General features: G+C 39.5%; 1 protein-coding gene across 1 annotated transcript in view; it reads left to right on the top strand.

Annotated features, from left to right (window-relative positions):
• Window positions 1–18,239, top strand: part of KDM4C (lysine demethylase 4C) — a 563,556-nt gene that overhangs the window by 380,634 nt on the left and 164,683 nt on the right. Inside the window, exons 16-17 of the mRNA XM_075827279.1 lie at window positions 1,613–1,668; window positions 10,125–10,233. Of these exons, the coding sequence (XP_075683394.1) occupies window positions 1,613–1,668; window positions 10,125–10,233 (165 nt within the window). The remainder of the gene's footprint in view (window positions 1–1,612; window positions 1,669–10,124; window positions 10,234–18,239) is intronic.

Below are 18,239 nucleotides of genomic sequence, written 5' to 3'. Positions count from 1 at the left end.
GTCTTCCATTTTCTTACTATTGCACCAACAGTTGTCTCCTTCTCACCCAGCGTCTTACTTATGGTTTTGTAGCCCATTCCAGCCTTGTGCAGGTCCATGATCTTGTCCCTGACATCCTTAGAAAGCTCTTTGGTCTTGCCCATGTTGTAGAGGTTAGAGTCAGACTGATTAATTGAGTCTGTGGACAGGAGTCTTTTATACAGGTGACCATTTAAGACATTTGTCTTTAATGCAGGCACCAAGTTGATTTGGAGCGTGTAACTGGTCTGGAGGAGGCTGAACTCTTAATGGTTGGTAGGGGATCAAATACTTATTTTCTCTGTGCACAATGCATATAAATATATATAATTTTGACAATGTGATTTTTCTGTTTTTTTTTTGTTGTTTTTTTTAATATAATCTATCTCTCACTGGTAAAATTAACCTAGCCTAAAAATTCTAGACTGTTCATGGCTTTGACAGTGGGCAAACTTACAAAATCAGCAAGGGATCAAATACTTATTTCCTTCACTGTATGTGACCTCTCGCTGTGCTTCATGGTGATGCTTTCCCATTTAAGTCCTGTTTGTATACAGAGACATATCCAGCAATCCTGGGTAAGAGTACTGTGAGGTCAAAAAGTGGAAGGGCAATTTTATGAACGATTATTATTTCACGGCGGTAGGTATTCTCTCAGAGGTACATACTCCCACATCCACGCCTCTATTGTAGATCTGTGGTGGTAAATAATGTGTGTGTTTGTGTGGCTGTAGGTACCCCATATCAATAGGCCTTATAGTGACTTCTCTAACCTTTGGTATGTAGCAACCGATGTCTATATATTCAGAGATTTCTTCTATTATTTAATAGTAAATTGTCTACATCAATCCCTTTATCACCTGCTGATATTTTGGGTGTAGAATATTTTTACATAAAAGAGAATTTGTGATTGCTCCTTTATGAAACCTACTAGTTACATTTGGCCTTATAGAACTAAATTTCTTCTGACTTCTCATTGGGACTCCCTGATTCAAACCTGAATTTGATAAAAACTAGAAAAACATGTCTTGCAGAGAAAACTATTTGCTGTCTGAAATATATCCTGAATGTTCTTTTGACCTGCTAAATGAAAGCGCATCCCATTTTGATAATAGAAATCCTGTCTAATATGCGCTTTTTACCTTGTACTGATATATTTTCTGTTTAGTGAAGGCCAAACACTACTAGATAGAATGATTATTTTACATACGGTAGAAGAATTTTTTTTTGGAATGTCATTGCCATAGTTTAAAACATTGACATATTTACAGGTGCGAAAATTGGGATTGTTCTTTTAATTGTTCAGCTGTCGAATTGGCTAATGTTCTTTCATGCTTACAATTTATTATAGAACCGCTTGTCACAAAGCTTGTCAAATAGAAGCAAAGAGCAGTTCTTTTCTGAGAACTTTGGAAGCGGTTCTATATTGACATTTCTTAACTGATGTTTTGTAAAAGAGCCATTAGAAAACCATTTGTTTTAGTAGAAATAATGAACTTGGTAGGCAGTTTTATGATTTATCGTTTCACATTTTACACTTTTTTATTCACACGTAGACTTGTCTTTATTCATTTTTTAAACCTTCTCATTTTAGGATTGTTGCCTTTGCAGTCTACGAGGGGGCGCTCTCAAGCAAACGACAGATAATAAGTAAGTCCTGGGTATCATTGTTTTGCTAAATGCTTTCCTCATTTAGTTGGGTCATGTGTTCATTTTGATGAATTTACTAAAAGACTGTTAAAAAATTATTTTTATTAATTACTTTAAAAGATATGGACAAAAGCACAACAGTGACTGGGTGAGGTGCTAAAACCAGTGACCGGGTATCCTTATAAGCAGACTAAAGGTATAACCTATATTCTGCCTCCATGTGTTTCAATAGGCTTATACAGTGAGGAGTCTTGATAAAGGTAAAGTTTACTCAAAGAGGTGGTGGAGAGGTTTCACTGTAGCTATTTTTACGTGATACAAATTGACAGCTAGTAGCAGTAGAACTGCTGCATGGGCAGCGCCATGGTGTCCATAGAAATCTGCCACCCTGTTCCAGTAATTACTATCTTCTTTAGAAACACCTCATTTTTTCACCCCCTGTAAATCATCCCACCAATAGCTTCGCAGACCAGTCCGATCAAATTTGTGGTTGGGGCTTGAAGGGGGAATGATAGTTACTTCTCTGATGCAACTCCCTGACCTTATAGCTGACTTAAAGGGATTGTCCCACAAAACACATGTATCCCCTATCCACAGGATGGCAGACATAGGCCCCCGGGTGTCCGATAGAAATGAATAGAGCACCGGTCAGGCATGCGACCAAGCACCCCATTCTCATGGAGCAGTTTGGTGGACTTTAGGTCCCCTGTTCTCCTAATCACTGGGGGCTCCAGTGGTCGGACCCACAGCGATCACACATGTATCCCCTACCCTGTGGACAGGGGATGCATGTGTTTTGTGGGACAACCCCTTTAAAACTCCCTGCTACGAACTAATCGCATATGGTGAGTTGTTATGTCATACAGATGTAGCCGTCTTTACCTTGACTTTTATCGCATTAAATAAACAGTGGCTAGATCCCTTATCTTGACTTTTTCAATGACTTTTCAATGGCTTTTGTTGTGTGATATCACGCTGCAGTAAGCTATCAGAATCAAGTTAAAGATGGCTACATCCGTAGGAGCCACCTCCCTAACTCTCATTCCAACATATTTTGTGAATACGTCCATGAAGCCATTTACTAATCTTGTAGCACGTGAGTGAAAATTGGGCCATCTGTAAAAGCCAAACACACTATATGGACACAAGTATTGGGCCACCTACTTATTAAACCTACAGGAGCTTTTATGACATCCCATTCTAAATCCATATGCAGCTAAATCAGCTTCCGCTATTCTGGGAAGGCTTTCTACAAGATTTTTTAAGGGTGTCTCTGTGGGAATTTCTCCCCACTCATCCAGAAGAGCAATTTTTTGAGGTTAGACGACAAAAGGGTCTGGCTCGCAATCTGCATTCTAGTTCATTCCAAAGGTGTTCAATGAGGTTGAGGTCAGGGTTCTGTGTGGGCCAGTCAAGTTCTTCCGAACCAAACTCACCCAACCATGCCTTTATGGACCTTGCTTTGTGCCCCGGTACACATTTATGCTTGAACAGAAAAACTGTTCTCACTCAGTTGGAAGCATACAATTGTCCAAAATGTCTTGGAATGCTGAGGCTTTAAAATTTATTTTCTCTGGAACTAAAGGGCCTAAGCCAACCCCTGAAAATCAACCCCATATCATTATTCCTCCTCCACCAAATTTTACAATTGGCAGTTAGGCAGGTAATGTTCTCCACTCAACCCAGACTCGTCCATGAGACTGCCAGATAGAGTGATTTGTCACTCCAGAGTTCATTGGCGACGTGCTTTACACCACTCTATCCGACGCTTGGCATTGTTCTTGGTAGTGTAAAGCTTGCATACATCTGCCATGAAGCTCCCCGTGCACAGTTGTTGTGTTGCTGTTAATGTTATTGGAGGTTTAAAACTGTACAGTTACTGAGTCAGCAGAGCGTTGGCGACTTTTATTCACCATGCGCCTGAGCACTCGGCAACCCCACTCTGTAACTCTACATGGTCTGCCACTTCGTGGCTGAGTTTCTGTTGTTCCTAAACGCTTCTAATTTGCAATAGAAATCACTCACAGTTGATAGTGGAATATCTAGGAGGGAAGAAATTTCAGACTGGTTGCAACGGTCGCCCACTATTACCACGCTCAAATTCAGTAAGCTCTTTCTTTTTATGTGGTTCGAGTTTTATATTTGAGTAGCACCATTTTGGGTAACATACATTTTTATTAACTTAAATTTTTGGGGGGCGGGTGAAGGGCCAACAGAAAAGCAGATATTGCTTTTGATTTTTTTTTTTACGCTATTCAACGTTCAGTATAAATAAAGTGTTCATTTTGCTAAATAAATTGCCAATAATAATAGGCATATAGATATAGCGGGCACGGGGGCGTTGGCTAGCTTCCTCCTCTGTCATATCATCTAAGGCTGGGACTAGACATAGACCTTTTTTTGTAGTGTGCAATTAATCGCTGTCCATAGGAATGCATTAATCACAGCACCTTTTTTTTGTAGGGAGATAATTAGCTTTAGCCTAATGCATTCCTATGGACATCAATTTATCGCTCACTACAAAACAAAAGTCTAGGGATCCAGAATTGGATTCATGTATGGGCATAACAGCTGGATGTTGGCTGTATATTTCACACAATTATATGCAGGTAGTGGATCTGTGACTATGCAATCTGTGACTGTAATCACAGCACCATACATGTACAGCACTGTGTGAGAAAAGGTTAATCTTTTAACATTTTGGGCTTACATTTTTGGGATAGCTCATGGCATATTTGTTGCGTACTTTCGTTCCAGATTCCGCACTTAAAATACGACACCCTACAGTATAGTGCAAGTGAATGGTGTTTAAAAATAATAAAAACATTCTGAGGTGCTTAGAGATTTCTTTCAGCATCTTGCATTGTGCTCCGGTTGAACTTGCTGGGACGGCCTCGTCTGGGCAAGTTGGCAGCTTTTTAAATCTTCTCCACTTGTAGGTGATTTTCTAGAAAGTGGAAATATCTCCTTCAGAGTCATAGGCATCTTTATCCTTCTTTCAGAAGGCCTTAGATGGCTTTTTGTATTTAGATGTAGTGATGCCACACATTAAAAGGGCTAAATAAGGTTACATTCACACTGTTTGCTAATTATATTTGGTGGGACTGTTTGTTAGCCAATGACTGCCATTAAAGAATTAGCACCCCAGGTTTTTCTTTGTCCACCGCATACACCCGTTTGCAAATGTAATTTAGTGTAATATAGACCTGTTTATTGGCTTACTGGCTCTGTATTTCACAGGGTGCCGCACCTTTCCGGGCCGCCGTGGTGGTCTCACAATCTTCATTTTCCCTTGTATCCTACATCGTCTGCTGTAGGGACCTTAAAGAGGCTCTGTCACCAGATTTTGCAACCCCTATCTGCTATTGCAGCAGATAGGCGCTGCAATGTAGATTACAGTAACGTTTTTATTTTTAAAAAACGAGCATTTTTGGCCAAGTTATGACCATTTTTGTAGTTATGCAAATGAGGCTTGCAAAAGTCCAAGTGGGTGTGTTTAAAAGTAAAAGTCCAAGTGGGCGTGTATTATGTGCGTACATCGGGGCGTTTTTAATACTTTTACTAGCTGGGCGCTCTGACAAGAAGTATCATCCACTTCTCTTCAGAACGCCCAGCTTCTGCCAGATCACGCTGTGACGTCACTCACAGGTCCTGCATCGTGTCAGACGAGCGAGGACACATCGGCACCAGAGGCTACAGTTGATTCTGCAGCAGCATCAGCGTTTGCAGGTAAGTAGCTACATCGACTTACCTGCTAACGCCGATGCTGCTGCAGAATCAACTGAATAGAGGACCGGTCACTAGGTCATCTAAGGTTTACTGACCTGAAACGCGCTGTGTCCCTGACCTTTTTTTTTCCTCTGTTGTGTTTGCTCCCTATATGCTAATTTGCTGTAGTTAGCCATGAACTACCGTCAAGCTTCCTCGCGCTGATTGGTCAGTATCAGAGGCAGGAAAGTTAGCTCCACCCCGTTGGCTAACTTTAGCAAATTAGCACATAGGGAACCAGCACAACAGCGGGCCATATCTCTGGAACGAGTGGAGGGTCCAGAAAAAAAGAAAAAATGCGCTGGAATCAGGGAGACTGTGCTATTCAGGTCAGTTAACCAGTTCAACTCATAGGACCTAGTGACAGGTCCTCTTTAATGAGTATAGTTCAATTAAGCTACATTTTATATTTAGAATTTTTTTAATTCTATTTTTATTGGATATTGAATGGGGTGTGTCAAATATTAGTACCAACTTACTCTCGTTTTTCCTATACACTTCCTGTTTTTCCCACACACTCTTCCGTAATTCCCCCAGCACAATCCTCAGCTCGTCCCCGTCCTGCACTCTTAAAGCCTCTTTCTTCCTATTTAATACCTACTACAGATTTTTCCTTACCCACGGCTTATTGTTTTCAAAGCAAGTTACGGTTTGTGAAGGCACAATACTTTCTATACAAAAATGAATATAATCTGTAACCACATCCACAGACCCATCAACATCATTCCTAGCTGTTCCCAAGAACACATCCCAATCAGTAGTTTCAAAACACAACCGTAGCTCATGCTCCGTCTCACTGGTCTATTCCTTAACCTGCCTTTTAACCTTGGGCTGCCGCACCACCACTGGGCCATACACTGAGTGTAACAGAACCAAATTATGATCCGATCACACCAGATGTGATAAGGCAGAGGACCTATATGTATTCTTAGTGTTCACATACAAGAGATCAAGGGCCTTATTTCAGTCTTGCAGAACACTTCACCACTTGCAGGAAATGTCGCAGAAACATAATTAAAGTCTCCAGTAATTTATCAGAAGTCTTGGTGTTAGAGACAACAAAACGTTGCATGCTACAGACATATTAGCCAATGGCGGCATATACACTGCCGAGAATTCCCTAGGCAAGTAATATGGTTTTAAACAACGGCTGGTAGTTCTACGTTAGGGCAACAATGAAATTCCCTTATTGTTACATGCCCTTGGTTACACAAACTCCTACCTTCTTTTTGCCACATAATTCCAAGTCTCTATTGCCTTCACTACATGAAACCCTTGCACATCAATATTTGGTGCAGGGTTAGAATAATTTAGAATATTACTTGAAATATTGTGTCCTGACACACACAACATTTGCTTACAAACAAACATATCTGTTGTTGCCATGTCCTATGGGGCACGCTTAGATGGCCTTTCCGCATTCGGCCAGTAAACTAGTATTCAGTGAGCTCCCAAGCTCCCCCTAGTAGTTACAAATACTGATGCAACATACTGACCAAAACACACCTGTGTGAAAGAGGCACAGGAAAAGGTCGAAGAGCTGCTGTGCAAGCATTTAAATTGCATCTCACACTTTCTAATATACAGATGTGTACTCCTTTACCTTTTCTTGAATTTGGTTAAGGATTCCAATTTCTCATGAAACCAATTCAATACTATATCACAACATGCTAGCAAAACCCTTGCCTGGCTGAAATGCAAACTACAAACACTGGGTGGCGACACATACAGCATAGACATCTCATGACAGAGTATCGAAAAATCATGTTTTTTCTTTCCTAAGATGGTCATCTTGTGCCATGTTACTCTCAAGATATATTGAAATAAGAGGAAGACACATCTCTACTTTGGTAAAATTCTGCTATGTTAAGAGGCTAACGAGGAGTGGGGACGAAGGAGGAGGCAGAGACTTTAAAGGCTAGAAATGTACAATTCCTGCTTTAAAGCCCCACGCTTTATCCTCACGTTCTGTAACTGGGCACTTCTTTGCAGAGCTAATAAAAATAAATATCCTGCACCCACACATATAACATGGTAAGGCTTCGTTAACATCTGAGTCGGGACTCTGTTCATGGATTCCGCCTGAGCTTTCCGTGAGGGAAACCCATGAACGGAATCCAAATGGAAACCATAGGTTTCCGTTTGCATCACCATTGATTTCAATGGTGACGGATCCGGTGCAAATGGTTTCCGTTTGTCACCGTTGTGTAAGGGTTCTGTCATTTTGTCGGAATCAATACCGTAGTCGACTGCGCTATTCATTCTGTCAAAACGATTGAACCCTTACAGAACGGGGGCCAACGGAAGCCATTTGCACCGGATCCATCACCTTTGAAATCAATGGTGATGCAAACGGAAACATATGGTTTCCGTTTGTTTCAGTTTTGATTCCGTTCATGGGTGCCCCTGACGGAAAGTTTAGACAGAACCCATGAACGGAGTCCGAACGCAGATGTGAACGAAGCCTAAGTTCTTACATTTTCACCTACATCTGAATCTATCATTCACTCAAAGTAAAATTTCCTGATTGCTAATGAGACTGAAACGACAAACTTGGACTTTGCATCTATGTATTTACATTTTCAGTCATAATCACACTACATTATTACCCTACAGTTAATTATGGAAGGATACTTGTAGTAAAAAATGATTTCTGAAAATTTCTAACTGGATTCTTTATGCTCCTTTCAGTTCTTCTTCTTTTAAAGGCATCTATGTATTTAATTTAAATATTGTTTGGCTAGCAGAATATATGTGTGTCTTTGTAGCAGTTCTGATCTTAAAGAGGATCTGTCACTACTTTATTAATGCCCTATCTCCTGGTTAATCTAATAGACACTGTCAGACTGATAATTGCAGTGTAAATTGTGTTTAAAAATGTTTATTATTTGCAAAGTTATGTGCGTTTTTCTGAATGTGCTAATGTGGCTATACTTGCCAAATGGGAGGTAACTCTTTCCTTTCACTCTGGGCAGTGTAATGTTTTCTGTATGACGCTCTCCAATCAGCATCATACAGTTTTCCGCTTTAATCACGAGATCACGCTGTGTTGTTGGGCTGGGAAGAAGAGAACTGTATGATGCTGATTGTACAGAAGATATTACTCCGCCCAGACAGAAAAGAAAGAGTTACCTCCCATTTGCCAAGTATAGCCACATTAGCAAACGTTTTGAAACACAATTTTTACTGTAGTTCTCAGCATCACATCGCCTATTAGATTAGTTAGGAGATAGGGAATTTATTAAACTAGTGACAGATCCTCTTTAAAGAGGCTCTGTCACCACATTATAAATGCCCTATCTTGTACATAATGTGATCGGCGCTGTAATGTAGATTACAGCAGTGTTTTTTATTTAGAAAAACTATCATTTTTGACTGAGTTATGACCTATTTTAGCTTTATGCTAATGACTTTCTTAACGAACAACTGGGCGTGTTTTACTTTTTGGCCAAGTGGGCGTTGTGGAGAGAAGTGTATGACGTTGCCATTTTTTACTGAATGTTTGACCAATAAAAGAACTTATTGATTGAAACTTGGGAGACGTGTGCTGCTATTCACCACGCTTTTGCTGACCAATCAGCGTCATACACTTCTCCCCATTCATTTACAGCACATAGCGATATAGCTATATCGCTATGTGCAGCCACATAAACGCACTATAACGTTACTGCAGTGTCCTGACAATGAATAGACATTACCTCCAGCCAGGACGTGATGTGTTTTCAGAATCCTGACACTTCGCTAACACAATCCCGACACTACAGCACAGCAAGCGTAATCTCGCGAGATTACGCTGTAAACTGTCGTTTCAAACGAGATTACGCTTGCTGTGCTGTAGTGTCGGGATTGTGTTAGCGAAGTGTCAGGATTCTGAATAAACATCACGTCCCGGCTGGAGGTATTGTATATTTATTGTCAGGACACTGCAGTAACGTTAGTGTTTCTGTATGTGGCTGCACATAACGATATAGCTATATCGCTATGTGCTTTGTAAATGAATGTAGAGAAGTGTATGACGCTGATTGGTCACTGATTGGTCAGCGTCATACACTCCTCTGTACAACGCCCACTTGGCCAAAAAGTAAAACACGCCCAGTTGTCCATTAAGAAACTCATTAGCATAAAGCTAATATAGGTCATAACTCCGTCAAAAATGATCGTTTTTCCAAATAAATAACACTGCTGTAATCTACATTACAGCGCCGATCATATTATGTACAAGATAGGCCACTTATAATGTGGTGACAGAGCCTCTTTAAGTGCTAATCCCAATTTTGCTGATCTCCTTTTTGCTAGCATGCTATAAGGTTTGGGCATCAGGAAATACCCCTATGGTGCTTGTGCTATTCTGTTACCAGTTCTATTCTATGGTTATATTATCTGAAGCAAGCAGGGAATTGTTTTCATGTTTTTTCAGGTAAACATTATGACCCCCCTTGCCCCCAAAAAAAACAAACTGTGACATTAAGGTGATATAGTTGGAGATGAAGGTTCTATTCACACTCCATGCTTCATAGCATGCAGTGCTATTCTAGTCAGGGAAGAAAAACAAAACCTGACAGACCCATAAGTCAGTGGCACCATAACTAAAAGGGTCATCACTCCTGTAAAAACAGCAGTGTAGACAGAGCTGAAGATCGTTATATCTGTTCACTAAATAAATATGTATGTGCATGTTTCTTGTTTAGATGGGCACACATAATGTGCGCAATTGCTGTCCCCGAAGTCAGATTTGAAAATGTGATGAAACGATCTCAAATAGACACCAGCAGAATTCCTCTTGAGAGGTTAACATTGGTAAGTACTCGACAAGTCTATATTATTATGATAGCAAAAAATATATATAAGACTTTTAAAGTGCAGCTAAACGTTTGACAAACTTCTGACATGTCATAGTAACATGTCAGAAGTTTGGATTGGTGGGGGTCCGAGCACGGAGACCCCCACCAATCGCTAGAACGAAGCAGCTGAAGCGCTCGTGTGAGCGCTCAGCCACTTCGTGTCTGTTCAGCTTTTTCCGGAAATAAATGTATCGGTGTACGGACTCAATAGAAAGTATATGAGCCTGTACTCCGATACATCGGCTTTCCGGAAAAAGCCGAACAGACACAAAGCGTCTGAGTGCTCACACGAGGGCTTCAGCTGCTTCGTTCTAGCGATTGGTGGGGTCTCAGTGCTCGGACCCACCAATACAAACTTCTGACATGTCACTATGACATGTCAGAAGTTTGTCGAACGTTTATCTACACTTTAAACTGGATTCAAATGACCAATTTGCTTTTTAGCGTTCCTCAAAGCCAATGTATTGTGAGCATGAATAGTGCATTTGACTCTGTTTTATCAGGACATTTCAATAAATCAAATAAAGTTGTTGAATAGGTGCATGTTGTGCCACATCTTCAGCACCTTTTACACAGCATGCAGTTTGTCAAGGGAAAGATCTAAAAACGTCATGCTTTTAAAGAACAGAGGTTTTGTATAGAATTGTCTTTTGATCTCGTAACAGAAAAGACAACGGCAATCAAGATTAAAATGTTGTCAAATATCTAAAACTAAAAACCACCAGTCCAAATAGCCATTTACTGTATGTAAAATAGAGACTATAAGGCTGGGTTCACATCTGAATTTGCTCTGCCTGCACGCTGATTTCCGCTGCGTTTTTCGCCCGCGGCCGTTGAGCACCGCGGGCAAAAACCGCAGTGAAATACGCTTTCTCTGCCTCCCATTGATGTCAATGGGAGGTCAGAGACGTAAACGCCCCGGAGGTAGGGCATGTCACTTCTTTTTCCCGCGACCTGTTTATTTCGCTCGTGGGAAAAAAACGCCACCGCCTCCCATTGAAATCAATGGGTGGCATTTTCGGCCGTTTTTGGCTTGTTTTCCGCTGGAAAAAACATGACAAAAAACTCTGTGTGAACTGACCCCAAGTGAATCAATAGAAATAAATATATAATCAAGACCAATGAGCCATAGCTTACTGTCAAAAAAAGAGCAAAATGGCAGTTTAATGGGTTTCCTTATTTGTAAATGTTTATCACATTACAAGGAAATGACTACATGATTTTGTATCTGATTTGAACCCTATTCTTCGTTATAACTGAGAGCATGACATGGATATAACATTGCAGATGATGTTCTGTTGCGATTGGCAGCAAGATGTGGATTCACACAATATTACAAAACAAATATCGCTAATAGAGTCCCATTAAAAAAAAAAATAAAAAAAAAATAGATGATCATTACATAAGTACTGTCGTATTTTATTAATCAAATGACCAAAGCAAAACCGAGGTGTTTTTTTTCCTCTTAGTCTCACTGCAATTACCTCCTATATGCATATTGGCAGAATTGCTTAGTTAATAAGGGAAATGAACTATGTGGGAACTGTCACAACATAATGTTGATTGACTGTCTGAAAACGGTTACTAAAGTGCACGGATTTAAAACTGCATAGCAATTTTATAAATCATGATGATGTTTTATAAATCATAAGTTATAAAGTGTTTTTATCGTATTGACTACAATATAGAAAACCACTACCACATTAAAAACGCAAGTTAGTCAGTTATTATGTAGTTACAAAGTACTTTTTATATATAGAAACTAGAATAAAATCACTGAATTCCCAGAATAAACTTTTTTAAAAATGCATTGGAAACCACAAAATAAAGTGTCAATTTCATGCAAAATATGTTTTTGAAAGTGCCTTTTTCATTGTAGTTTTATTTACAGTCTTATATTTGTTTTTATGACACTTCAAACCCTTCATGTGTGATCGGCAGGAGGTGACATACTAGAAAGCATTGACAATACAAGATACATCACCTCAAACCTCATACGCCGTACAGCCATAATATTAAGGGTGGATTTACAGGCGGCAGATTTTGTTGCAGAAATTTCTGCGATTTTAAATATCCATTCTATTCATTGGGGTTGCTTCTTCAGCAAGCACATGGATTTCTTCAACTTCCATTCAGATCAATAGAATTGATTTTCAGTTGCAGAAATTTCTGCAATACAATCTGCTATTTGTGAATCCACCCTGAGGCTGGGTCTCTCAATGGGAGTTCATCAACTAAAACAAAAAAAACACGTTAAAAAAACGCACAGTCTGAATCCAGCCTAAAACCGATAACCGGTCAATTGAATAATATTTTTTTTTGTCAGAATGGTAACTGTCAAGGGTTGGGAAATATTAGGCAGCAAGTGAATAGTCAGTTCTCAAAGTGTATGTGTTGAAAGCAGAAAAAAATTGGTAAGTGTAAGGATCTGAGCGACTTTGATAAGGGCCAAATTGTGAGGTGTTTCCGGTATGCAGTGGTTAGTACCTACCTAAAGTGGTCCAATGAAGGACAACTGGAGTCATGGGTGCCTAAGGCTCAGTAATGCACGTGGGCAGCAGAGGCCAGTCTGGTCCGATCCCACAGAAGAGCTACTGTATCACAAATTATTAAAAAAGTTAATGTTGGCTATGATAGGTGTCGGAACACACGGTATTGGCATATCGTAGTCCTCAAAATGGCAATTTGGACCTACATCTCATTTAATTTTTAGGAAATAGTGGAATCTAACTTGCATATTTAGTCAATAATTCCTGAAACTGAAATACTGTATGTGGTCACAAGGTACATACTGATAGTGGTGAATGTCAAATTTACAAATAGGTAGCAAGTGCACACCAGAGAGATTCACCTTTCTTGTGTCTTTAGATAGGAAATCTTCACATATGAACGTGGTCCAGGCTATCATTTCTAATGCACATATATTTGCACTCAAAAAGAAAAACACTATAGCCTACAATAAAACCATAAGCCATTGACCCCAGTAGGCCACATGCACACGATGCGTGTTACCTGCAGATTTTACTGCGGAATATCTGCAGCGTAATACAGTACCAGCAAAGTAAATGAGATTTCCAACAATATCGGCGACACATTGCAGAAATTTTCCGCACGTAAATTGACCTGCAGTGCGTATCTTAAAATCTGCATCATCTCGATTCATCTTGCGTTTCCGTCCTAGAATTGTATCTGACAAGTTTATGATAAAACGCTATGAAATCCTATTTCCACATCAAAATGTAAAAAGCACACATAAAACGCATTAAAAAAACACTATTATGTGCAAACTTCAAATGCAGGATTACCTGTTTACATGCAGTTTACGGGTGCATGTAGCCTCAAGGTTCCATGTTATCATCCTGAAACAAACAGCTGGATTCCCCTTTTCCTGCTTTTCCCGGTCATGAAAGCGAATCTGCCATATCCCTAAACACATAAACAGTACAAGAACTTTTGCAGAACTCCCAAGTAGCATAAAGGGCGCAAGACCATGCATATCCGGATGATTACCTGAGGCCCCCTGCACAAGTAGCAGATTTTCTGTCCAGATTGGGGGGTTGAAAATCTACAGCAGAAGACTGTTGTAGGTAAGTGGATAAGATTTCAAAAATGTCATCCACATGCTGCTGAACACGCATATCAGAGATTTGTATTTTCAAATCTGCAGCATGCTCATTCTGTTCTGAATGTTTACTATGAATTTTACCCTTTTCTGTGCGAAGGGGATGAGATATGCAGCAAAATCCACATGTAACCTGTGGATTTTGCTATAGAAACGCTGCCTGAAATCGGCACAAGTCTGCTACGTGTGTGGGTACCCTTTTAATCAATTGCTCCCTATAGTGTTCTGCGTTAGGAAATGTATCCTGTACGATGGGAGAGTAACGCAACATTTTCATCTACAGTGAAGGAAATAAGTATTTGATCCCTTGCTGATTTTGTAAGTTTGCCCACTGTCAAAGACATGAACAGTCTAGAATTTTTAGGCTAGGTTAATTTTACCAGTGAGAGATAGATTATATAAAAAAAGAAAAGAAAATCACATTGTCAAAATTATATATATTTATTTGCATTGTGCACAGAGAAATAAGTATTTGATCCCTTTGGCAAACAAGACTTAATACTTGGTGGCAAAACCCTTGTTGGCAAGCACAGCAGTCAGACGTTTTTTGTAGTTGATGATGAGGTTTGCAAACATGTTAGATGGAATTTTGGCCCACTCCTCTTTGCAGATCATCTGTAAATCATTAAGATTTCAAGGCCGTCACTTGGCAACTCGGATCTTCAGCTCCCTCCATAAGTTTTTGATGGGATTAAGGTCTGGAGACTGGCTAGGCCACTCCATGACCTTAATGTGCTTCTTTTTGAGCCACTCCTTTGTTGCCTTGGCTGTATGTTTTGGGTCATTGTCTAGCTGGAAGACCCAGCCACGAGCCATTTTTAATGTCCTGGTGGAGGGAAGGAGGTTGTCACTCAGGATTTGACGGTACATGGCTCCATCCATTCTCCCATTGATGCGGTGAAGTAGTCCTGTGCCCTTAGCAGAGAAACACCCCCAAAACATAATGTTTCCACCTCCATGCTTGACAGTGGGGACGGTGTTCCTTGGATCATAGGCAGCATTTCTCTTCCTCCAAACACGGCGAGTTGAGTTAATGCCAAAGAGCTAGATTTTAGTCTCATCTGACCACAGCACCTTCTGCCAATCACTCTCAGAATCATCCAGATGTTAATTTGCAAACTTCAGATGGGCCTGTACATGTGCCTTCTTGAGCAGGGGGACCTTGCGGGCACTGCAGGATTTTAATCCATTACGGCGTAATGTGTTACCAATGGTTTTCTTGGTGACTGTGGTCCCAGCTGCCTTGAGATCATTAACAAGTTTCCCCCGTGTAGTTTTCGGCTGAGCTCTCACCTTCCTCAGGATCAAGGATACCCCACGAGGTGAGATTTTGCATGGAGCCCCAGATCGATGTCGATTGACAGTCATTTTGTATGTCTTCCATTTTATTACTATTGCACCAACAGTTGTCTCCTTCTCACCCAGCGTCTTACTTATGGTTTTGTAGCCCATTCCAGCCTTGTTCAGGTCTATGATCTTGTCCCTGACATCCTTAGAAAGCTCTTTGGTCTTGCCCATGTTGTAGAGGTTAGAGTCAGACTGATTAATTGAGTCTGTGGACTGGAGTCTTTTATACAGGTGACCATGTAAGACCGCTGTCTTTAATGCAGGCACCAAGTTGATGTGGAGCGTGTAACTGGTCTGGAGGAGGCTGAACTCTTAATGGTTAGTAGGGGATCAAATACTTATTTCTCTGTGCACAATGCAAATAAATATATATCATTTTGACTATGTGATTTTATTTTTATTTTTTTATATAATCTATCTCTCACTGGTAAAATTAACCTAGCCTAAAAATTCTAGACTGTTCATGACTTTGACAGTGGGCAAACTTACAAAATCAGCAAGGGATCAAATACTTATTTCCTCCACTGTATATACGCAGAATAATGCAGGTGGCTCTATTGTAAAGCCTGTCCGAATATGTTGATGCTAAAAAAGTATAATTCTCCACTACGAACTTAGTTATGGTACGTTCAAGCAATATTGATAATTTTTCGTCAGAACAGTAGTAGTTTGTCGTGGTGAATCCACACTACAGTTTTGTAATAATATGTAATTTTTAAGCTTGTAAGAGAACGCTACAGGCTGTAATGTTATCCAGTCAGTCTGCCCATTTTAAAATAAGGTATTAATTCCTCAAGTTTATGAACCCCTGGAGAACTCACTATTGACCAACCAAGGTAGAATAAACACACACATACTGTATATCTTAATTTGATTAATTACGCCTTTTTAATTTTCAAAAACTTCATAATGAACAAAATATTTGGTATCGTGTTCGCCAGTAGATACTAAAAATATGAGCAGGCATCATAAATTCACATTTAGAGTTTGATCCTTTTGTTTTTCTTATTGAGGATAAGGATATGGTCCAATGTAGCAGGGGATGCATGCCTCCAAAATCATTCCCGCACAATTGTGCCGGTAATACCCGGCAAAATTGTGTAGCCATTAGCCATGTCACTTGGGGTGATTTTTGGCAGCCGGTCTGTTAGACCGTACCCTAAATGTGTTGTAGTTGGCCATTATTTTTCTCCTGTTGAGTAAAGGGGTGTACACTCTGCAATATCTGCAGTAAGTGGAATAGTTCTTCTTTGAGAAAAATCACTGATTGTTGAACATAATTCCATATGTTAAAACTGATTAAGTCCTATAAATGATACTTTTTTTCATGATCAAGGTTTTAAAGGGTTAATAACAATTCTCAATATTATATTATGTCTAATGACCGATATTGATTCAGAAAGTGGTAGTGTCTGTCTGTGTGTTATGTGTTTATATAAATATATTTCTATAAAAAAAACTTGTACTATACAAAGTTTGCATACACTTATTTTTAAACTATCAAGCAAAATTTATCAGTAAGGTACTGTTCCCTTAGCATTTAGGTCCTATGTGCACGATAATATATGGCACGATAGACATATGATATATGCCACTTTATGACTATACAGGGGCATACATCACAGCCGTCCATCGGAAGTATGCATTGGGAAAGCTGAAGGAAGGCTAAAATGCATTGGTAACACAGCCTTCATGGTTATCACTGTCAATACCTTTTCTGGGACCCCTTTTATGAGTAGAGAGCCACTACAAGTAGCGTTTCCTGATGTGGTGGATGTGAACCTTCGAGTCTAAGATGTCCATTTCAGATATTACATTTTAATCCTTCATTGGTTATAACAAATTTTAGATTACACTGTAGCTCATTGTTTAATAATACTGTGTTTAATAAATTGTATATTCGTGGTAAACTCAATAAATTTAAGCCAACTGTTTTGTCGTCAGTAGAAGCATTATGTTTTCACTTTGTCCAAGCAAACACTTTTTACAGTGTCCTAACAAAATGTGTACACAAGGCACTTTTGTTACTTTATCTCCAGTGCTTCTTATTAGTTTAACATTTGAAAAATCCCATTTCTCTGTCAGACTAGAGGTAGAAAATGAATTTCAGAATAGATGGCATTGCCCCTGGGCTTTCAACGACCTCAAATTTTGTATTTGACAAGTGAACTGAGCCTAAGCACAAGTGTACTCTGAGCGACAGACGTTATTTTGAAAAGGGATTTACACTACAATGATGACTGATCTATAAGCTTTTCAGTATTTGGCCAGGCCCACACCGTCTTCTTGGAATCCTATGCACTCTCAGAGCTGCACCTAGAGGGAAAATAATAGCAAGCTTGAAAGCCACAGATTGTGGTTTTGAAAGCTCCATCAATTCTGATGGAGTGGATAGACTGTATTGTTTTAGCTAGAAAATGGGTTAAAAATTCAATAGTCAAACATGTTTTTTATTTGCTCACCCACCTATTATTTTTTTTTATGGATACGAATTAAATTACCGTACATATTAATTTTCAACCTGCCCATCTACCTGTCCTCTTATCATTGAATTTACAAAAATATATATTTAAAAATTTAATTTTCAGCTTTGGAGAGGAATCTGTATGAGGTAAAGTGAATTTGATTACACTTTTTCATTTTTTTTTGTTTGCTAAATCTACAGAGGGATGACAGAAGCTCATAATTTTTTCCTTGCAGTAAAGAGCACAGACAATCTGACCGTGATATATGGCACTGCTCTCATATGTTGCCAAAGATGTAAAGGCTTATTGATTGCCATGCAACATTTCAGCTGTAGGAACATTAAAAGCATATACAATTATGCAGTATGTTGTGGTCACACATGGAGTTGAATTGTGGTCTCTTGAGTAGACCGTACGTGGTAAAGTACAGTACATTTGCAGTCTGTCTATAGGGTGTTTGTGTGTGTGTGTGTATATATATATATATATATATATATATAGTGGCTGTGTGTGTGTGTGTATATATAT

This window comes from Rhinoderma darwinii, chromosome 1 (genome assembly GCF_050947455.1).
Source record: "Rhinoderma darwinii isolate aRhiDar2 chromosome 1, aRhiDar2.hap1, whole genome shotgun sequence".
Taxonomy (NCBI): domain Eukaryota; kingdom Metazoa; phylum Chordata; class Amphibia; order Anura; family Rhinodermatidae; genus Rhinoderma; species Rhinoderma darwinii.
Note: the sequence above shows the minus strand (reverse complement) of the source record. Positions and strands in the feature narration are given on the sequence as shown.